The 24506-nt window shown below is 38.6% G+C and overlaps 2 protein-coding genes across 2 annotated transcripts; both read right to left on the minus strand.

The window, feature by feature from the left end:
• Positions 1–3499: 3499 nt before the first annotated feature.
• Positions 3500–7434, minus strand: LOC106082648 (uncharacterized). The gene is made up of 5 exons (XM_013245276.2): positions 7240–7434; positions 7057–7170; positions 6654–6904; positions 3758–3868; positions 3500–3681 (listed from the first exon to the last, which is right to left on the minus strand). Exons 1-5 carry the CDS (start codon positions 7339–7341, stop codon positions 3510–3512), a joined length of 750 nt encoding a protein of 249 aa, XP_013100730.2. The 5' UTR covers positions 7342–7434; the 3' UTR covers positions 3500–3509.
• Positions 7435–13759: 6325 nt separating this feature from the next.
• On the minus strand, positions 13760–22926 carry LOC106082641 (general transcription factor IIH subunit 1). Its single transcript, XM_013245269.2, has 5 exons — positions 22600–22926; positions 22193–22531; positions 14339–15325; positions 14093–14268; positions 13760–14028 (listed from the first exon to the last, which is right to left on the minus strand). Exons 1-5 carry the CDS (start codon positions 22751–22753, stop codon positions 13903–13905), a joined length of 1782 nt encoding a protein of 593 aa, XP_013100723.1. The 5' UTR covers positions 22754–22926; the 3' UTR covers positions 13760–13902.
• Between the last annotated feature and the right edge of the window lie 1580 nt (positions 22927–24506).

Raw genomic sequence — 24506 nt, forward strand, 5'->3', positions numbered from 1 at the left:
TAACAGATGAAGCTTAGTCTCTTAATAAAGTACCACTTTGTACGTTTTAATACCAAAATAAACGAATATCTAGAAAATCTTCTAGTCGCTCGGTACAAAGTGACTAGATGTAACCGTAATCCAAATTCCAGAGCTGTAGCTCAATTCGTAAAGAATCATACGTTTTAGTACCAAAATGTGCGAGTATCAACAAAATCTTCTAGTCGTCCGGTACATGCTGCCAAGATGTGCCTGTATCCCAAATTTCGGATCTGTAGCTCAATCGATAAAGAAAGAAAGACAAATTATAGAACTTAAGTACTTTTTATTCCACCCCTTCTACGATTTCAACATTTCATATTTGGTACAATTTATCGTATATTGGCAGGACATCGATCATTTTTTGGCAAATTTTTTAATTTAACCCTTCTCCGTTCACTGTTAAACTAAATAAGCTATTTCGTACTTTTTGGTACCAAAATGTATGATTTGTTAAAAATCAGCCAACATATATTTCTTAGTAGAATCTACACGTTAAATTTCAGAGCTTTAGTTTAATCCGTAAAGAAAGTATGAAATGGTACCAAATACGGTACTAAACCTAAGTTTCTTCCGTTTCCATTACTATTTTTGATATTTTTTCCATCTAACCCCTTTATTTCGCAACAACAATCATTTAAGCCAAATGTCGAAGTTCTAGCTGTACCCGTTCGCCCTTTGCAAAGTTTCGTACAATTTTTGGTACTTTTTTTGTTTCTAAATGTCCAAAAACACTTTTGGCATCCCTATTTAGGTTGCCATAGTGTACCCAAATTTAAAGCTCTAGCGCAATTAACAAACATGGTACCAAAAAGTACCAATTGTGGTTCTAAACGTAACATTTTCCCACTTCCGGTACTATTTTGGGAAATTTTTGTTAGCAAAACTTGTTTTTTTGAGACGCTCTTTAATTTTACCCAGGGCTGGAACCCTGGGTAAAATGTCACCATTTCATACTTTTTATACCCACCACAAAATGATGGGGGTATATTCATTTTGTCATTCCGTTTGCAACACATCGAAATATCCATTTCCGACTCTATAAAGTATATATATTCTTGATCAGCGTAAAAATCTAAGACGATCTAGACATGTCCGTCCGTCTGTCCGTTAAATCACGCTACAGTCTTTAAAAATAGACGTATTGAGCTGAAACTCTTTGAACAGATTCTTTTTTTGTCCATAAGCAGGTGAAGTTCGAAGATGGGCTATATCGGACTATATCTTGATATAGCCCCCATATAGACCGATCCGTCAATTTAAGGTCTTTGGCCCATAAAAGCCACATTTATTATCCGATTTTGCTGAAATTCGGGACAGTGATTTGCGTTAGACCCTTCGACAACCATCGTCAATGTGGCCGAGATCGGTCCAGATTTGGATATAGCTGCCATATAGAACGATCCGCCAATTTAAGGTCCTAGGCCCATGAAAGTCACACTTATTATCCGATTTTCCTGAAATTTGGGACAGTGAGTTGTCTTAGGCTCTTCGACATCATTCGTCAATTTGCCCCTGATCGGTCCAGATTTGTATATAGCTATCATATAGACCGATCTCTCGATTTAGGGTTTTGGGCCCATAAAAGGCGCATTTATTGTCCGATATCGCCAAAATTTGGTACAGTGAGTAAAGTTAAGCCCCTTTGACATACTTCTACAATTTGGCACAGATACAGCTGCCATATAGATCGATCTCTCGATTTAAGGTTTTGGGCCCATAAAAGGCGCATTTATTGTCCGATTTCACCGTAATTTGGGACAGTGAGTTGTCTTAGGCCCTTCGACATTTTTCTGCAACTTGACCTAAATCTGTCCAGATTTGGATATAGCTGCCATGTAGACCGATTTCTCGATTTAAAGTCTTGACCCCATAAAAGGCGCATTTATAATCCAATTTCACTGAAATTTGACACAGTGACTTATGTTAGGCTTTTCGACATCTGTGTCGTATATGGTTCAGATCGGTTTATTTTTAGATATAGCTACTAAAAAGACCAATATTTTGTTATACACATTTGAACAATGACTTGTACTAATTAGTATTTGGTCCAAATCGGAACATATTTCGATATAACTGCTATGGGACATAAGGTATGCAATTTTCACCGGATTTAGATGAAAGGTGGTTTATACATATACATCCGAGGTGGTGGGTATATATGTTCGGCCCTGACGAACTTAACGCCTTTTTACTTGTTAGTACCTAAACGTATGAATATCACAAAACCTCATCTTATCGCTGCCTACGACTCAAGACCCACATTCGAGGCAAATTTTGATAACTCTAGCTTTAACCGTTTGGGCTGGGCGTTGATCAGTCAGTCAGCCAATCAGTCAATCAGGCTTTTCTTTTATATACAGAGATAAAGTTTTATCAAAATCGGACAATGGAATTGAGGGTCAGTCGTAATAGGTTAAAATTTTGTGTTTAAAAATATTTATTAAAATTTGTCTATAGAAAAAAAATTGTGAAAATGTTGTTTGGGACAGATAAGCATAATAATAATAAAAAAAACTTAAAAAAATGTAAAATTTAAATTTTGGTAAATAAAAATTTTTTTTGAGGTTAGGATGTATTTTGTGAATGTTTCGCTGAAATTTAGTCCTTAAAAGAATTCATTAAAATGTAGGGTTTAGAAAAAATTTAATAAATTTTTTTTTTTATAAAAATTTGGTTTTTGGAAAAAATTTTAGAGAAATTTTATCTTAAAAAAATAACTTCGAAAGGGGTCCGGCCCGTTTTGTCATAAGAGAATATTACGCTGAAATTTTGTCTATAGAACAATATGATTAAAAACTTTTTTTAGAAAAAATTTCATTAAAACGTTATTTTTACTAAGAATTTCATTACAATTTTGTCCTTAAGAAAAATAATTTTAAGGTGGCCTTGGCCTCGTCAAAATATTGTCTTTGTAGAATATTAAAAATATAAAATTTTGTCATTATAAAAAATAATTTTGGTGGCCGCTCGGGCCCGATGCCCCCCCCCCCCCCCCCCCTAGCTACATCCCTGCGCCGCTTTATATATAAAACCGAAAAGTTCGGAATGTTCAAAAGGAAAATTGTTTGCAAGTTATAAAAATCAAGGAATCAACTGAATAATCTAATTCACTTATCAGAATCTGAGAATCTCAGAGTAGTATATTAAGCAAGACCAACGCTGCCGAAACTTTGTACCTAATCTGGCTAAAACCTTATCTTTAGTCATTTAAAATTTCGTGATGACATACCCATCCGTTAAAAATGGTAAAATTTTTTTTTTTAAACATTTTTGTCCAAACCACTGTGCATCGTTGCATGTTCATGCATTACATGTTTTGCATTACAGTGATTACATCTTCTATATCAGGTTTAAGGAGAAGTTTAGCTATGGTTAGATTATATAGGCACTTCTGCAATCATCACAATTTTTATCCACTGTGATACCAACCTACCAATCAACTGGAGTTCTACTCCAGTTTTGTTCTAAAACCCGGTAGTTTATTCAGTTTATATTTTATTAGCTAACATATTGTCAATTATCTCATGCAAAGGTGTTGATATCAAATCCAATATACTTTCCGTACATTCTTCCTCATAATGATGACATTGATCATGTACACCATCCAGCTCGGCTTGATAGTATTTCAAAGGTAGATTTTCATTTCTTGAAGTAGTTGGCCTTTAATAACGAAAGGAATTGAGGTAGAGAAACAAATAGAACAAAATAAATGAACTTTCTTCGCTGTTATACTTACGAGAACATTATGTGCATGAGGCTGCCCAAGACACCATTAATGTCGCCCAATTCCGAGGAATTTGTTTCACATATCAAACGCAGCAGGCAGGATTCACCCTGAAAGCCACTCCTGTTAAATGTAACAAAGAGATACGAAAATAAAACAGAAAAATTATTTCCCATGAAAATAAATCTAATTTATAAACTGTTTACTGGTCATACAACAAATTTTATAATACCAGGTATTAAGAACATTGGTATAACACGGAATATGTAACTGAAACGAGATAATACGGAGTATATCTGGATGTGCCCACCATATAAACAGATCTTACGTTTTGAGGTCTTACTTTTTAAACAATTTTACAGTTAATTGGAACAATATGTTGTTCTAAAGCAATTTCATTCTTATGGCATGATTTAGCTACACCGAGAAAAATACAACAAGGGATACATGTGCAATCGCACAAAACCCATGCGATGTGGGCTCTGGGGGCCAGTAGCCCGCCCCCGAAAAACTATGAGAAAGTTTCGGCCGGACCGAATCTTATATACCCTCCACCATGGATCGCATTTGTCGAGTTCTATGTGCGGTGTCTCTTTTTAGGCAAACAAAAAATATTGAATAAGAACTGCTATGCTATAGGAGCTATATCAAGTTATAGTCCGATTCGGACCATAAATGAATGCTGAACATTGTAGAAGTCATTGCGTCAGGATCCAAGGTCGGCTTATATGGCAGCTATATCAAAACATGGACCGATTTGGCCCATTTACAATCCCAACCGATCTACACTAATAAAAAGTATTTTTGCAAAATTTCAAGCAGCTAGCTTTATTCCTTCGAAAGTTAGCGTGCTTTCGACAGACAGACAGACGAACGGACGAACATGGCTAGATCGATTTAAATTTTTATAACGATCGATTTTATAGGGTCTTAGGCCCATATTTCGAGGAGTTACAAACAGTATCACGAAATTAGTATGTCCCCATCCTATGGTGAAGGTATACAAATATTTTTTTTTTTTTCAAAAAAAAATATTTGTATTCTTCTTTGTTTGCCTAAAAAGAGATACCGCACAAAGAACTCGAAAAATGCTATCCATTGTGGAGGGTATATAAGATTCGGCCAGGCCGAACTTAGCACGCTCTTACTTGTTCATATCGATATGACTCTTTTTATACCCACCACCATAGGATGGGGGTATACTAATCTAGTCATTCCGTTTATAACACCTCGAAATATTCGCCTAAGACCTCAAAAATTATTTTTATTCTTGATCGTCTCGACGTCCTGAGTCGATCTAGCCATGGTCGTCTATCTGTCTGTTGAAATCACGATAGCGGTCGAACGCGCAGTGCTAGCCGCTTGCAATTTCGGACACATTCTTAATATTGATGTAGGTCATTGGGGATTGCATATGGGCCATATCGGTACAGATTTAGATATATTGGGTTGCCCAATAAGTAATTGCGGATTTTTTATATAGTCGGCGTTGACAAATTTTTTCACAGCTTGTGACTCTGTAATTGCATTCTTTCTTCTGTCAGTTATCAGCTGCTACTTTTAGCTTGCTTTAGAAAAAAAGTGTAAAAAAAGTATATTTGATTAAAGTTCATTCTAAGTTTTACTAAAAATGCATTTACTTTCTTTTAAAAAATCCGCAATTACTTTTTGGGCAACCCAATAGTTCCCATATAAACCGATCTCTCGATTGGATTTCTTGAGCCCTTACAAGCCGCAATTTTTGTCCGTAGTGGCTGAAATTTTGCATATGGTGTTCTGTTACGACTTCCAACCACTGTGTCAAGTACGGTCCAAATCGGTCTATAACCTGATATAGCTACCATATAAACCGATTTCCCGATTTGGCTTCTTGAGCCCTTACAAGCTGCAATTTTTGTCCGATTTAGCTGAAATTTTGCACATGGTGTTGTGTTATGACTTCCAACAACTGTGTCAAGTACGGTCTAAATCGGTCCATAACCTGATATAGCTACCATATAAACCGATCTCCCGATTTGACTTCTTGAGCCCTTACAAGCCGCAATTTTTGTCGGATTTAGCTGAAATTTTGCACATGGTGTTGTGTTATGACTTCCAATAACTGAGCCAAATACGGTATAAATCGGTCTTTAACCTGATATAGCTACCATAAAAAACCGATCTCCCGATTTGACTTCTTGAGCCCTTACAAGCCGCAATTTTTGTCGGATTTGGCAGAAATTTTTTTTGCTGAATCCATATTCGACCCGGCCGAACTTGGCACCATGGATTCTGCAAAAAATTTATGCAAACTAAATTTAGTTGAAGGGCATAATTTTATTCTACATACTAAACTTCTGTCAAACAAGCAAAAATTAAAGCTTTTTAGAACCGAAGGATGATCGAGAGACCGGTTGTACGGTCCAAATCGGCCTATCAGTTTATAGACTGATTTAGACCTTACTACGCACAGTAGTTGAAAGTCGTAAAAAAATTTTCACCCAAATCGGACAAAAAATGCGTCTTATAAGTACTCAAGAAGTCAAATCGATGGTACCATCGATAGTTTGCCAGCTCTAGTCCCAAGTCTTACAAATCAGATCCATAGATCAAAAAGTTATAGCCCCTAGAAGGATGGAGAAGTTGAAAATGGTCGACTTTGATAACAACACCTGGAGTGTTTCCTATAAGACGGTCAGCCGACTAAACTTCTTAAGCAGCCGATAAGCATAGGTCTTACCCGATTAGACAGAAATTTTCCATATAAATTTCTGGACAAAAATGTTTTTCAAGGGGAATTTGGTTTAAATTCTTTTCTTTGCTCAATACGAGCTCTTTTGAGAAGATACAAACATTTTAAGTTATTCCCAACCCAATCACAGAAATTCTTCCCTAAAGCTCTACTTTCGAAAAAATTTTAAAAAATTACCTCTGAAATTTATCGATGAGAATGTGATAGAAGTGTGTTCGGGTCAACAAGGAAGGCACAATGGCTCTTCTTCTCCTTTTAGTTTCGGTCGAATTGCCTGAAGATTCCACAGATGCTTCATCCAACTCATCGCCACTGCCCTCCACTTCCTCCGCCGAAGATATGGTGCAATTGGTGCTACAAGATTTGCCGCTATTCAGTCTAGCCTCCTCCTCAGCTGCCTCGAATAAATCCTCATCTTCAATGCCGGTCTATGGGCAATTTCATCACCCAAAAATAGAAGATCGAAGAGAAAGTCTTCACTCAATTATTCTCAAATTAATTAGCACATTAAAAAAAAAACCAAGACAAAAGACATTTTTCTGGAAATCTTCTATGATAACAGCTACAAATTCGAACTTACCGCATATGGTGGAATTCCCCAAGTTTGTGGCAAATTATAATTTGCCTCAAAATTGTAAGAGATAAAAACATTGCGATGTGGTAAATCCAAGGGAACAGCAATGGCAGCAAATATCTGTGGCATGGAATTGGGAGACAGAGCAGTAGTGGCCTATGTTTGGTTACTGAAGCATGAGCTACTTACACCATAGGCACTGTTGGAGGGAAAGAAGAGTGAACTATGCGAGTGTGGCAAGTTGGCACACATCATCCCCGCCAATATTAAAATTCTAAGATGTTGCTGCATTCTTTTCTCCTGGTAGAAATTATTTGCTTATTTGAATGGATGGTTGAATCGGCGAGTGAGTAGAACGTTTTACTTGAAACTTGTCTGCTCTAACGTTGTTGGCAAACTAAAGCCAGCGATTCTTTTGAAGTGTGTTAAAGCTTTAAAATTTATCAAAAGAAATGTGTGTAAGTCTTTAATTAGAACATTGGATTTTACTCCATTTCACTGCAAGTGAAATGGATACTGGGAGTTGCTAATTAATAAAATCAATAAATGAACCTTAGCTATGGCACGCACTAGCATTGGGATTAACAACACTAGGCAACAAAAAAATAAAAAAAAAACAAGTAAAAGCGTGCTAAGTTCTTATATACCCTCCACCATGGATCCCATTTGTCGAGTTCTTTTTCCGGCATCTCTTCTTAGGCAAACAAATGATATAGGAAAAGGTTTGTTCTGCTATTAGAGCGATATCAAGATATGGTCTGGTTTGGACCACAATTAAATCATGTGTTGGAGACCTGTGTAAAATGTCAGCCAATTCGAATAAGAATTTCGCCCTTTGTCGGCTCAAGAAGTAAAATAGGGAGAACGATTTATATGGGAGCTGTATCAGGCTATAGGTCGATTCAAACCATAATAAACACGTATGTTGATGGTCATGAGAGGATCCGTCGCACAAAATTTCAGGCAGATCGGATAATAATTGCGACCTCTAGAGGCTCAGGAAGTCAAGATCCAAGATCGGTTTGTATGGCAGCTATATCAGGTTATGAACCGATTTGAACCATACTTGGCACATTTGTTGGAAGTCATAGCTAAACACGTGGTGTGGGACACGTGGGATAAGAATTGCGCCCTCTCGAGGCTCAAAAATCAAGACCCAAGATCGGTTTATATGGCAGCCATATCAGGTTATGTACCGATTTGAACCTAATTTAGCACAGTTGTTGGAAGTCATAACAAAACACGACATGCCAAATTTCATTCCAATCGGATAAGAATTGCGCACTCAAGAGCCTCAAGAAGTCAAGACCCAAGATCGGTTTATATGGCAGCTATATCAGGTTATTGACCGATTTGAACCTAATTTAGCACAGTTGTTGGAAGTCATAGCTAAACATGTCGTGCAAAATTTCATTCCAATCGGATAAGAATTGCGCAGTCTACAGGCTCAAGAAGTCAAGACCCAAGATCGGTTTATATGGCAGCTATATCTGGTTAAAAACCGATTTTAACCTAATTTAGCACAGTTGTTGGATATCATAACCAAACACTATGTGCAAAATTTTATTCCAATCGGATAAGAATTGCGCCCTCTAGAGGCTCAAGAAGTCAAGACCCAAGATCGGTTTATCTGGCAGCTATATCAAAACATGGACCGATATGGCCCATTTATAATCCCAACCGACCTGCACTAATAAGAAGTACTTGTGCAAAATTTCAAGCGGCTAGCTTTATTCCTTCGAAAGTAAGCGTGCTTTCGACAGACAGACGGACGGACATGGCTAGATCGACATTAAATATCACGACGATCAAGAATATATATACTTTATGTGGTCTCAGAATAATATTTCGAGTAGTTACAAACCGAATGACGAAATTAGTATACCCCCATCCTATGGTGGAGGGTATAACATTTTTCTGTTGTTACCCATGGGGTACGTATGAGTTATCGTAATTTGAAAATTATCCTATGAAGCTTATGGGTTATGGTTCCATTAAATTTTGATTGCTCATACGCTTCAATGGAATTCTTAGGTTTAACGCTTTCTTTTTTCTATATGCCTATCTTCGTCTCTCTCACTCCCAAGCTTAGTTCTCGTTGGCAATCGTTTGGCATAACCACAAAGACTATTTCATTAAGCGTCTTTGTGGTTCGAGCGATCGGTCTATATGGCAGCTTTATCCAAATCTACACCAATCTGTACCATATTGCAGAAAGATGTCGAGGAGCCTAACACAACTCACTGCACCAAATTTCGGCGACATCGGACAATAAATGCGCCTTTTATGGGCCCAAAACCTTAAATCGAGAGATCGGTCTATTTGGCGGCTATATCCAAATCCGAACCAATCTGGGCCATATTGCAGAAGTATGTGAAGGGGCTTAACTTAACTCACTGTTCCAAATTTCGGCGACATCGGACAATAAATGCGCCTTTTACGGACCCAAAACCTTAAATCGAGAGATCGGTCTATATGGCAGCTATATCCAAATCTGAACCGATCTGTGCCATATTGCAGAAAGATTTCGAGGAGCCTAACACAACTCACTGTTCCAAATTTCGGCGACAACGGACAATGAATGCGCCTTTTATTGGCCCAAAACCTTAAATCGAGAGAGCGACCTATATGGCAGCTATATCCAAATCTGGACCGATCTGGGCCAAATTGAAGAAGGATGTCAAGGGGCTTAACTTAACTCACTGTCTCAAATTTCGGCGAAATCAGACAATAAATGCACCTTTTATGGGCCCAAAACCTTCAATCGAGGGATCGGTCTATATGGCAGCTATATCCAAATCTGGACCGATCGGGGCCAAATTGAAGAAGGATATCGACTGGCCTAACACAACCCACTGTCCCGAATTTCAGCAAAATCAAATAATAAAAGTGGTTTTTATGGGCCTAAGACCCTAAATCGGCGGATCGGTCTATATGGAGGCTATATCAAGATATGGTCCGATATAGCCCGATATAGCCTATCTTATGGACAAAAAAGGAATCTGTGCAAAGTTTCAGCTCAATATCTCCATTTTTAAAGACAGGAGCGTCATTTCAACAGATAGACGGACAGACATGGCTAGATCGTCGTAGATTTTTATGCTGATCCAGAATATATATACTTTATAGGATCGGAAATGGATATTTAGATATGTTGCAAACGGAATGACAAAATTAATATGCCCCCATCCTTCGATGGTGGGTATAAAAATGGTATGGCAGCTGTGTAAAAACTTCACCATAGGATGGGAGTATACTAATATTGTCATTTCGTTTGTAACACATCGAAAAATGGGTCTTAGACCCCAGACCCCATTAAGTATATGCATAATATTGATGGCCATGAAATTTTAAGTCGACCTAGTTATGTCCGTCCGTCTGTGAAAGCACGCAAACTTTTGAAGGAGCAAAGTTAGACGCTTGAAGTTTCGCACAAATACCTCCTATAAGTGAAGGTCAGTTGGGATTGTAAATGTTCCATATATGTCCATATTTAGATTTCTATGACCTCTAACATACGAGCCAAGTATGGCTTAAATCAGTTTAAAAGCTGACATAGCTCCCATATAAATCGATCTCCCGATTTTAAGATTAAACAGTGCCGCAGATATCACCCCGTCTTGGGGAACTCCCTGTTTCACTTTACAGAGTTTCGATTTCTTATCTCTAAATTCCACAAAAGACTGGCGACAACACAGATAATTCGCGATCTATCGCTTCAGGCATTGCCACAAATAGTTTGGCAAGGCAGATCGTGTCGAATGCTTTTGATAGGTCCAGTGTCACGAGGACTGTTCTATCGCATGGCCTGGGCTGATTGAAGTTGTTGTGCCGAATGTTCGGCGAATGGAAATTCTCCAACGAGGTTTGGGAGTAGTCCCTCAAGCGTCTTGATACTGTCCCTTTCAGACATCTGTAGCTGGAATATTCTGCCCATCCTCCTGTACTATAAGATTGGTCAAGGACAGTTGTAAGGTGCTCCACTTCAGGTAAATCCAGATTAGAGATGAGCGCGGGACTGAATTTGCAATCACTCTCACGAGAAAAAAAAATTTACTTACGCACGCTCCTGCACGACATTTTTATGTCAACTTACGTTCATGCACGCTCATGAGACGAAAATTTTACTCACGCACGACTCACGAAAATCACTACTCACAGGTCAAATCTTGGAAAACCACCACCATGGATTCTGCTTAAATATGGCAGCGATATCTAGTTATAGACCGAACTGGACCGTACTTGGGGCAGTTGTTGAGAGTCATAACAGAACACCATGTGCAAAATTTCAGCCAAATCGGACAAAAATTGCGGCTTGTAAGGGCTCAAGAAGTCAAATCGGGAGATCGGTTTATATGGGAGCTATATCATGTTCTTGACCGATTTGGACCGTACTTGGCACAGTTGTTGGGAGGAGAAAAATAATACCATGTACAAAATTTCATCCAAGTAGGATTAAAATTGCGGCCTCCAGGGGCTCAAGAAGTTAAATCGGGAGATGAGGTTATGTGGGATCTTGAACGATTTGGACCATACTTGGCACAGCTGTTGGAAGTCATAACAGAACACTATGTGTAGAATTTCAGCCAAATCGGACAAAAATTGTGGCTTTCATGGGCCCAAGACTTCAATTTGGGAAATCAGTTTATATGGGAGCTATATCCAAATCTGAACCGATAGGGCCCATTTGCAATCCCCAAAGACCTACATTAACAAAAATATCTGTGCAAAATTTCGTACTCTCCCCCTTATCCTAATTTTCAGAAACACCATATCGCGGAAATTGGGTGGTGCGATTTAAACAAAATTTTGTGTGCCCTCTAACAGTAATCGAAAAACAAAAATTTGGTGTCTAAATTTCAGGTGGGACGCGTAGGGGGGCCGCCCCACCACCAAAACCCACCAAATATATATATAGACCAATCACGACAATATGGGACACAAAGGTATTTATAATTAGAAAACGTATTCGATATCCAATTTTAGGACCATGTGTTTGGGGACCCCACCCCCCCCCCTCCTAGGCCCCAAAACACCCCTAAATCAGATATATTTACCAACCATGGCAACTTGGGGCTGAAATAAAAGGCATTTGAGAGTAGAATACTAATCTGATATCCACATTTTGGACCACAGGTCCCCTCATCTTAGGCCTTGTGTTCTTTTCAAATTTTAGGTTAGGGGGAGGAACCGCCACACCCCACATAATTTGAAACACATGTGTTTTTCATAGAAAATGCCCGAAATATTTGATTTTAGTTAATTTCACTTTCGAGACGAGCTATTTTTGATAGATTTTCTTTGCAATTGGAAAAGGAAAGCCAAAGATCCCAACACACACCAACCATTATGGGAGCAATCACACAGCAGCAGCGTGAGCCGTTGCTGTTGTCTGGCATTCGAAGTCATCAATGCAACTTCCAACAGATGCACAGAATCATGTGCACCATGGAAGTAGTGTAATTGTCGCAGACAAAAAAATCTGTCATTACACGAAAACACATGCATTGGGAAAAGTACAGCTTATAGACAGGGTAGCCGAGCGTGATTAATGTGGTTTTTCTTTCATAGACGCGTTTTCGCAATAGATACCATACAAATGCAACATACCCCAAATACGTTGGCCCTTGAAGCCATCACACCTAGAATGGTTGAAAAGTCTTCCCATCAGAAATTTGCAACATTGAACAGCTGTTTGATGAAAACCAGCTGTCCAATTCAAATAAATAAAAACAAGGAAAAAGGCAGTAAGTTCGGCCGGTCCCAACTTTGGATACCCACCACCTCGGTTATATATGAAAACTCACTTTCGACACAATCCGGTGAAAATTGGATAACTTATGCACCCAAATTCGGCAAGGACGCTGAGCGGTCACTGTTGAATTTTTTATTTCAACAAAATCGGGAAATAAATAAAGCTTTTATGAGCTTCAGACCCCTTATCGGAAGATCAGTCTGTATAGTAGCTATATCTAAATACAGTCCGATTTGTACCATATTTTGGTCCTATATTAAGAGTCATACAACTACTCACTGCTTCAAATTTCAGCGAAATCGGTTGAAAAATAAAACTTTTATGGGCATTAGACCCTTTATCGGCAGATCGGTCTATATAGCAGCTATATCCAAATATAGTCCGATTTGACCCGTTCAAGAACTTAACCAGCGTGCATCAAAAAGACGTATCTGTGCCAAATTTCAGCTCAATACCTCAAGTTTTGAAGGCTGTAGGAGATTACAATAGACGGACGGACAGACACACGGACATCGTTAAGTCGTCTTAGAATTTTTCGACGATCGGAAATATATATACTTTGTAGGGTCGGAAATTGATATTTCGAAGTGTTGCAAACGGAATGACTAAATGAATATACCCCCTATCCTACGGTGGTGGGTATAAAAAATACTAAAAACTGTTCTTACTCTCTTGCACTTGTTTAGTGAAAACGTACGCAAACAGACCTTATTATAGGAAAATTTCGAAAAATTCGATTTTTCATTGGAAACTTAATTTAAACCTAATATGTGAGGATATTTTGTTGAAATAAGTTTTTTTTAACAAATTTAAACATTTTTGCAGAAAACTTTTTTTTGCGAATTTTGCGTTTTGCCAAAATAGGCGTACTTTTTAAATTTATTGAGGACAAAAGTTGATTCTATTTTGTTTTTTTAAGAAATATCTTCTTTTCTTTTATTTATCACAATAGCATTAAGCCATGGGAACAAAAACGTTATTTACTCAAAAGCGTTCATGTCATGAGTATGGACAAACAATATAATCGTCAGTTATCATGACCACTTGTGGAAATAGGAATTGTAAATAATTTCAAAAATATTAGAGGCATATGAAAACTATTTATGCTGCCGCATTTTGCGCTCTTGCCATGTGGCGAATTTTGTATTTGCCGATTGTAGCAGGCGATTTAAGTGTTGCGTTAAAGTGCCACCCAAGGGGGACAATTTTTGTTGGCAACGATCCTTAAAAGAAAAAACACATCGAGATTAAAATTTGCAATAAAATATGTAAAAAAAAAATGCTCACCTCAAACGGTTGCAATTTGGCCATTTTGAAACGTTGTAAAGCCTCATGCATTCTCAAGGCCTTGGCCTCCAAATCCTGAGTGGTGGGGGGAAAGCAATGCCAGAAATGCTTTAGCAATTCGGACAAAGCCAAATACAAGTTACGCAAATCCTTTTCAAAATCGGGAGGTACAAGTTCTATAAAAAGTCACAGATAAAAACCATTGCATAAAACGGAATGCTGTAAGTCTAGTGTTTTTAGACTTACGTGATACTGATTGCTCTTGAAAGCCTCTCATCAAGGCGCCTCCTGGACTCAGTTCCCCCAGAGCATTTACAGCTGCCGTTGAACTTACCAAGACTTTGTGAGGTACTCTTTGATTCCAGCTTTCGGTGGAGCATAACAAATGATACTGAATCTCTTCCATACGTCTGGGATCTTCATGTGCATCATAGTTTGTACTTGGCATGGGTCCATGTAGATAGCGCTCCACTTTACATAGATTAATGTGTTGTGATTTTGCCTTAGCCTCCTCGCCATTGGCATCTAGCTCTAGTTGAGGTTCTCCCAAATCTTCGTACATGATTTTTTCGGCAATTCTTTGTCGCTTGGCAGGCTTTTCGGGACTATTCACAACTGCTGAGGAGGAGGATGAGTTTGAGTTGGTGGTACCATTTGCGGTGGCATTTTCTTTTTGTTTGGTTTTCTCGGCACTACCATTTTCCGCTTTATCCTTGGAGGCTTGATGGTTAAGGGGTCCAGTGCCGGCACTGCTGGTATTCGTTGAATTCACATCTGTGCAGGTTTTCAAAACCATTATTGAGTGTTGATTGAAACGCTTAATCATATTCTGATGGACTATGTTGCCACTGTTGACTGTGTTGCGATCGCCCGATACACTACAGAAGCCCTCTTCCAAGGGCACATCTTCGAATTGTTTCAAATCCAGTAGGGGATCACCAGCACCCTGCTGCACTGCAGCCTTAAGCGCTTGATCATCAATTTTACCACATTCGGCAAATATGTCTTTGGTGCCAGCAGTTATGCGATCGCGATGAAAATAATGTGATTGGAAAAATTTCGTCCAAAACTCGGCCTCACTCATTTTGGCGGGAACATTCTCTTGATGTTTACGTTTAACGGCAGGATATGTTTTAAATATACAGTGGATAATATCGTCAGTCAAATTGTATTTTAGACCATTACAACCATCAGTCTGTGGTTTGATGTCAGCAAGAAAGGCTCCGGAGACTCCTGTAAAGAATAGAGATGGAAAATTTTAATATGAGGGCATTTTTATACGAAAAATTCTAATTGACAGAGGTTGGAGTTGTTCGCAACAATTAACATTCCAAAATTCGTCTCGGATTGGTGGGGAAATAGGGGCTCTATAACCTCAAGAAGTAAAATTGGGTGAAAACCCCATATTGAAGGCTATACCAAAATGTGGATGGTTGTGAGCCATTTTTGGAGGCGTAGCGTAATTTCTCCCAAAACGACAAAAGTCGCACACATTAGGGCGATATGATCGTCATTGACATTTTATGAAAACAAACTTTGTTTGTTCTCTTTCGAGAAATACCCTTGGTACCCTTGGTAAAAATAGGGTACTAAATTTTTTGATATCTGAAGGGGGAGCGGACCCTCCCCCTTAACCTAATTTTCAGAAAAGCCAGATCTCGGTGATGTGTGGTAAGATGTAAGCGAAATTTTGTGTACTCTCTTATAGTTTCCTAAAAATAAAAATTTGGTATTCAAATTTCGGATGGGGTACCTAGGGGGGTCGCCCCTCCCCCAAAACCTACCAAATATATATAAACCAATCACGACAATATGGGACTCAAATTAAAGGTATTTAAGACACGAAAACGTATATGATACCCAATAGTCGGACCAAGTGTTTGGGGGACGACCCCAACCCCCAAAAACACTCATAAATCGGATATATTTATCCACCATAGCAATATGGGACTCAAATGAAAGGTATTTACGAGTAGAATACGAATTTGATATCTAAATGTGGGACCAAGTTTCTGGGGGTCCACCCCTTCCCTAAAACCCCGCGCAAATATGACTTTTTTACCGACCATGGCAATATGGGGCTTAAATAAAAGCTATTTGAGTGTAGAATACGAGTCTAATATCCAAATGAGGGACCAAGTATTAGGCAGGCCGTACCTTCCCAAAAATATCCCCAAAAAAGGACAAATTTACGACCAAAGCAAAATGGGGCTCAAATGAAAGTTCTTTGGGAATAGACTACGAATCTGATATCAACATTCGGGACCAATTGTCTAGGGGACGTCCTACCGCCAAAACCATCCCCGAAATAGGACGTATTTGCTCACCAAGACAATTTGGTTCTTCAAGACAGAGGAGCTCGATGTTGATAGTTTTTGGGGCCCATACCCCAAACCGGACATATTTGCTGACTTTTGCAATAAGGGGTTTAAATGAAAGGTATTTGGGATTAGAAAACGACTTTGATATCCAATTTTGAGACCAATGGCAATATGGGGTCAAATATATGAGAATAGAGCACGATGCTGATATATTTTCAGGGGGACCACCCCACTCCCCAAAACACTCCTAAATCGGGCATATTTACCCCGACCATGCCAATGTGGGACTAATATGAAAGGTATTGGGGATTAGAGCACGAAATGATACCCAATTTCGGGACCAATTTTCTGGGGATCTGCGCTTTCCCATAATAGATCACAAACAGCAATTATTTACTGACCATCGCAATATGGGGCTTAAATAAAAGCTATTTGAGTGTAGAATACGAGTCTAATATCCAAATGAGGGACCAAGTATTAGGCAGGCCGTACCTTCCCAAAAATATCCCCAAAAAAGGACAAATTTACGACCAAAGCAAAATGGGGCTCAAATGAAAGTTCTTTGGGAATAGACTACGAATCTGATATCAACATTCGGGACCAATTGTCTAGGGGACGTCCTACCGCCAAAACCATCCCCGAAATAGGACGTATTTGCTCACCAAGACAATTTGGTTCTTCAAGACAGAGGAGCTCGATGTTGATAGTTTTTGGGGCCCATACCCCAAACCGGACATATTTGCTGACTTTTGCAATAAGGGGTTTAAATGAAAGGTATTTGGGATTAGAAAACGACTTTGATATCCAATTTTGAGACCAATGGCAATATGGGGTCAAATATATGAGAATAGAGCACGATGCTGATATATTTTCAGGGGGACCACCCCACTCCCCAAAACACTCCTAAATCGGGCATATTTACCCCGACCATGCCAATGTGGGACTAATATGAAAGGTATTGGGGATTAGAGCACGAAATGATACCCAATTTCGGGACCAATTTTCTGGGGATCTGCGATTTCCCATAATAGACAATTATTTACTAACCATCGCAATATGGGGCTTAAATAAAGGTATTTGCGAGTAGAATAAGAATATCCAAATATGGGACCATGTATTTGGGGCACCGCTCTTTCCCCAAAAACACCCCAAAGGGTAAAACTTTGCTGACCATGCCAATATGTGGCTTAAATGAAAGGTATTTGAAATTATTGTAGAAAACTAATTTTAAAACCAATTTTGGGGCCAAGTGTTGGGGGGACGCCTCATCCTATAAACTCTACTTAAACCAATGGCAATATGGATTTTAAATAAATGGTATTTTCAGGGACAAGTGTCTGAGGGACCACTCACCCGCGAAAACACCCCTAAATCGGACATCATGCGAATATCGGGCGGGAATGGACCACGAATTCTCCCTCTATCCGGAAAGCAAAGGGATTTTTATTTAGAAAATCTTGACTTTATATTACTTTTGGACCTATGAGGGAGGAGAAAGTATTTAGCACGGACGAAGGCCGTTTAATTTCCCCCTCTTAGGAATGCAAAGGTCATTTTTACCTTGGACCTATGAGAGAGGAGAAAATCTGAAGCCCGACCGAAGGCTGTTAAATTTTCCCCTCTTTCAATTGTAAAGGTATTTTTTATTTAGAAACAAGTAAAAGAGATCTAAGTTCGGCCGGCCGAATCTTGGGAACCCACCACCATGGATTCTGCTTAAATATGGGAACTATATCTGTATATAGACCGGATTAGACCGTACTTGGCGCAATTGTTGAGAGTCATAACAGAACGCTATATGCAAAATTTCAGCCAAATCGGATAAAAATCGCGGCTTGTAAGGGCTTAAGAGGTCAAATAGGGAGATCGGTTTATATGGGAGATATATCATGTTGTTTACCGATTTGAACTGTACTTGGCACAGTTGTTGGGAGTCATAGCAAAAAACCATATACAAAATTTCAGCCAAATCGGATCAAAATTGAGGCTTCAAAGGGCTCAAAAAGTCAAATCGGGAGATCGGTTTATATGGGAGCTATATCAGGTTGTAGACCGATTTGGATCGTACTTGGCTCCCTTGTTCGGATTCATAACAGAATACTAAGGGCAAAATATCAGTCAAATTGGATGAAAATTCAGGCTTACAGGGGCTCAAGATGTCAAATCAGGAGATTGGTTAATATGGGAGCTATATCAGGTTGTAGATCGATTTGGACGGTGCTTGGCTCCGTTTTTGGGAATCAAAACAGAATACTATTTGCAAAATTTAAGCCAAATCGGATCAAAATTGAGGCTTCAAAGGGCTCAAGAAGTCAAATCGGGAGATCGGTTTATATGGGAGCTTTATCAGGGTCTTGACCGAGGTGTTACAAACGGAATGACTACATTATGGTGCCATGTTAAAACTTCTCCAAAAAGAGGTGTCTCTTTGCGGCACGCCGTTTGGAGGCCCCCTATCATTGAGCTTAAACTTTTATAGGACTGCACTCATTGATATGAGAGAAGTATCACCTGTTCCTTAGTGGAATGTTCAGGGGAAATTTAGTAATAAACCGATCTCCCGTTAATATTTCTTGAGCCTCTAAAAAGTGCAATTCTGAATTGGCTGAAATTTTGCACATTGACTTCTTCTGTGACCCCTCACAAACGTGCCAAATATGATCTGAATTGGTCCATAAACTGATTTAGCTTCCATATAAACCGATCTCCCGATTTAAATTCTTCAGGCTCTAGAGGGCGTTATTCTTAACCGATTTTGCTGAAATTTTGAACAGTCAGTGTAACTATGACTTCTAAAACAAGTGTTGAATATTGTCTGAATCGGTCCATAAACTGATATAGCTGTCATATAAACCGATCTCCCTATTTAACCTCTTGAGCCTCTAGAGAGGGCAATTCTTATCCATTTCTGCTAAAATTTTGAACAGTCACAGCAACTATGACCTCTAAAATGCATGCTTAATATTGTCTGAATCGGTCCATAAACTGATATAGCTCCCATGTAAGCCGATCTACCGATTTTACTTCTTGAGCCTCTAGAGGGCGCAATTCTTATCCGAATTGGCTGAAATTTTGCACAATAACTTCGTCTATGACCTCTAACATACGTGCTAAGTAAGGACTGAATCGGTCCATAAACTGATATAGCTCCCATACAAAACAATCCCCCTATTTAACTTCTTGAACTTCTAGAGGGCGCAATTCTTATCCGAATTGGCTGAAATTTTGCAGAATGACTTCGGCTATTACCTCTAACATAAGTGCTAATTAAGGTCGAAATCGGTTTATAAACTAATATAGCTACCATATAAAACAATCCCCCTATTTAACTCCTTGAGCCTCTAGAGGGCGCAATTCTTATCCGAATAGGCTGAAATTCTGAACAATAGCTTCTTCTATGACATCTAACATAGTGCTAAATAAGGTCTGAATCAGTCCATAAACTGATATAGCGCCATATAAGCCCATCTCCCTATTTAACTTCTTGAGCCTCAAGAGGGCGCACTGTGGTACAGGGTATTATAACTTTGTGCATTTGTTTGCAACGCTAAGAAGTTGAAGAGCTAGACCCATCGATAAGTATAGCGATCGGCTTAGAATCACTTCCTGATTCGATTTGGCCATGTCCGTCTGTTTGTCTGCCTGGCCATGTATTCTTGTAATCAAGGTATAGGTCGCATTTGTTATCCGATTTTCATAAAATTTTGCACAATTCACTTGTTTGGTCCCAGGACGAACGCTATTGATTTAAAAAAACAAATAGGTTCAGATTTAGATATAACTCCCATATATATCTTTCATCCGACATGCCCTTTTAAATCTGCAAAAGCCACAATCTTGGTCTGATCTTTACCAAATTTGAAATGAAGTGGGTTTTTTATAACCACCACCGAAGGATGGGGGTATATTCATTTTGTCATTCCGTTTGCAATACATCGAAATATCCATTTCCGACCCTAGAAGGTATATATATTCTTGATCAGCGTAAAAATCTAAGACGATCTAGCCTTGTCTGTCCGTCTGTCCGTTGAAATCATGCTACAGTCCTTAAAAATAGAGATATTGATCTGAAACTTTGTACAGATTCTTTTTTTGTCCCTAAGCAGGTTAATTTCGAAGATGGGCTATATAGGACTATATCTTCATATAGCCCCCATATAGACCGATCCGCCGATTTAGGGTCTTAGGCTCATAAAAGCCACATTTATTATCCGATATTGCTGAAATTCGGGACACTGAGTTGTGTTAGGCCCTTCGACATCGTTCTTTAATTTGGCCCATATCGGTTCAGATTTGGATAAAGCTGCCATATAGACCGATCTCTCGATTTGAGATTTCGGACCCATAAAAGTCGAATTTATTGTCCGATTTTGCAGAAATTTGGGACAGTGAGTTAAGTTAAGCCCCTCGACATACTTCTGCTATATGGCACATATCTGTCCAGATTTGGATAAATCTGCCATATAGACCGATCTCTCGATTTAAGGTTTTGAGCCGATAAAAGGCGCATTTATTGCCCGATGTCGTTGAAATTCAAGACATGAGTTGTGTAAGGCCCTTCGATATCCTTCTTTAATTTAGTCCAGATCGGTTCAGATTTTAATGTAGCTGCCATATAGACCGATCTCTCAATTTAAGGTTTTGGGCCCATAAAAGGCGCATTTATTGTCCGATGTCGCCGTAATATGGAACAGTGAGTTAAGTTAAGCCCCTCGACATATATCTGCTATACGGCACATATCGGTCCAGATTTGGATATATCTGCCATATAGACCGATCTCTCGATTTAAGGTTTTGGGCCCATAAAAGGCGCATTTATTGTCCGATGTCGCCGAAATTTGGCCCTTCGACATCCTTCTTCAATTTGGCCCAGATCGATCCAGATTTGGATATAGCTGCCATATAGACCGATCTGCCGATTTAAGGTTTTGGACCCATAAAAGCCACATTTGTTATCCGATTTTGCTGAAATTTAAGACAGTGAGTTGTGTAAGGCCCTTCGACATCCCTCTTCAATTTGGCCCAGATCGGTCCAAACTTGGATACAGCTGCCATATAGACCGATCCTCCGATTTAAGGTCTTAGACCCACAAAAGCCACATTTATTGTCCAATTTTGCCAAAATTCGGGACAGTGAGTTGTGTTAGTCCACTCGACATCTTTCTCCAATTTGGAGATATTGACGCGTTTAAATAACCAATGGTCATATATCCGTCAGGTGTTTTGCAGAGACTTGTGCTCGAATTAAAACTTAACATACGTACTCTACTCCGAAAGAGTACCATATTGTCCCAATCGGTAAGCATGTACATTTGGGCAGATTTGTTTGGTGGTCGGTGGGGCGGTCTTCGGGCGTAATGGGGTCAATTTGGATATCAAATTCTTACTCTTTTCTTCATTTAAATCGGTGTTGTGTGAACTCTTTTCAGTAAAATTCTTTTTCTATGAATCTTTTTTAAGAAAAAGTCTTTTTCGTGCACCCTTTTCAAAATTTCTCACTGATAACCCTGTCTTTCATATTTAGAGATTACCGAAAAATCCTGAACAATGTTTATTCGCTGTCTGTGAATGACGCAGATCTCCGAGTGCGAAGACTGCAAAATTTAATAAACTCCAGTTCTGGTTTACAGCGACATTTCAGCCAGTTGCTAGGCGTAAGAATTTGCGACTCAAATTTGAAAGAAAAAAAAACATCCTCAGTTTTGACTCTGTAATTTTTGGGTGTTTTGCTCTTGTTTGGTCTTCCTCTAAACTCTGGGCGTCTTGCTTACATACATACCTATACTTTGCTTTTTGTTAACTTTCTTCATTGCATGCTCTTTGGCATGGGTATTCCAGAATTCATCGCTGGTCAGCACTTGTGTTATGACCAAGTCTTTGTACAATTGGAAGAGATGTGGATTTTCCGACAATATACGATTCTTTTCCTCAAGTTCCTTGTCCACTTTTCGCTTAAAATTTGGCAGTAATTGTTGCAGTAGTTCTTTGACTTTGTCACGATCGGCCAACATGGCTTGTTGGCCATTGCGATTAACAAAATGGAATGTGGAGGTGTTGCCATCATGCAATACTACCTGCAGCTGAACCTTGGGTTTGCCTTCAGGTGAGATTTTTTGGGCTATAGTAAGCAAGAAATAACAAATAAAACATTAATCTAGATGACCATAAAAACAAACTTTTACCCACTTTTAATATCGGCAAAACGATGAGATACAGCCACTGTATCACGATTTTCAGCCATCCAGGCCAAACGTTCATTCATCACATACAAGGTTCCATCGCCTTTCTTGAAACGTACCTCACCCATTTGTAGCAATACATCCTCACTGCTTGTGGTCATGTCCTTGCAGGATATTACAGGGCTTTAATATCTTCTTGTAATTGTTTGGCGTTTGTTTCTTTTATGTTATTTGTTTGTATGCTATAAATTTCCCTTTATTTGCGGCAAAATTTTGTGGTAATTCTTATAATAATTCTTCTGGCGAAATAAAAAAGCAACCAACTCTTCTTCTTCTCTAGCATGCGACTAACAATAGCTACCATATGACAAGCATGACAGAGAGCATAAAGGTTGTTCGCACATAAAGTTGAGTTAGTACCAGTGACGTAACGAATGAATATATTTTAACTATAGGTTGGCACTATATTCGGTACTCGGGGTGGAAAAAAATATATATATTAATAGTGGATGCATAAATAAGAAACTAATTTTATAAAAATATAAATATACTTCTAAATAAATAAAAACTAAATGTTTCTTTCATAACACGCTGTTGCAATAAATCTGTACGACGTAATAACAATTGCGAAAGAAAGTGTTACGCTTTGGTTTCTTTCTATTACAACAACATAATACAAGTGGAAGATGTTGGCAAAGGCTTTTGGAAAGTTGTGTTTATTTAACTAATATATATGATAATACTACAAAATCTTATTATTTTAACAAATAAAAGCTGAATGCGCTCCTTTCTTAATTTCGAAGGGTGGGTTTTGGTTGAAATCGCAACAACATATTTGAATTTGAGTACGGTCCACACGCTAAGATTTGTGTGTGAGCATGTACGTAAGCAGCTGATAAATTGGTTGGTGCCATATTAATTTTTATATGTATATGGCAACATTTTGGCCAAAGAAACCCAAAAAAATCAAATGTGGTAACCTTGTCAAACCTCTGAAAGAACGATTTAGGGAAATTTTTCACAAAAAAAAAAACTTAGAACAACCGACTTGAGGTAAAATTATAACGAGTTTTCAGTAACCGCAAACTAGCTGCTGCCATGAATCTTTGTTAAAAGGAAATTAAAATGAAACAAATTTAATAATTACCAATAAACAATATTATAAATATTATTTTTTGCTTAAATCTACCTTTTTCATCCATTTTGCCGTTAGCTTTTGTATTTTCATGTAATGGCTGCTTTTCAAAAAAAAAAAAAAACAGCTGACCTTTACAAAACATCTGTTCAAAGTCGCAAATTTCTGCTGACAGAAAAAGTCCCAGTATAAATTTGCAGGTTCTCTATTTACAAACTGTCAAAATTTGGTCTCTCTCGCGTTCTCTTCGGCTGGCGAATACAGTACGCGAACGACTTCCAATAAAAATTTTTGCAAATTTGCGTTTGCAACACATCAAATATCAATTTCCGGCTCTATAAAGTATATATATTCTTGATCAGCGTAAAAATCTAAGACGATGTAGCCATGTACGTCCGTCTGTTGAAATCACGCTACAGTCTTTCAAAATAGAGATATTGAGCTGAAATTTTGCACAGTTTCTTTTTTTTGTCCATAGCAGGTTAAGTTAGAAGATGGGCTATATCGGACTAGCCCCCATTTAGACCGATCCGCCGATATAGGGTCTTAGGCCTTAAAAGACACATTTATTATCAGATTTTGCTGAAATTTGGTACAGTGAGTTGTGTTAGGCCCTTCGACATCGTTCTTCTATTTGGCTCAGATCGGTCCAGATTTGGATATAGCTGCCATATAGAACGATCTCTCGATTTAAGGTTTTGGGCCCATAAAAGCCACATTTATTATACGATTTTGCTGAAATTTGGGACAATGAGTTGTGTTAGGCCAATCGGCATATT

The sequence above is a fragment of the Stomoxys calcitrans genome, chromosome 5 (assembly GCF_963082655.1).
Source record: "Stomoxys calcitrans chromosome 5, idStoCalc2.1, whole genome shotgun sequence".
Taxonomy (NCBI): domain Eukaryota; kingdom Metazoa; phylum Arthropoda; class Insecta; order Diptera; family Muscidae; genus Stomoxys; species Stomoxys calcitrans.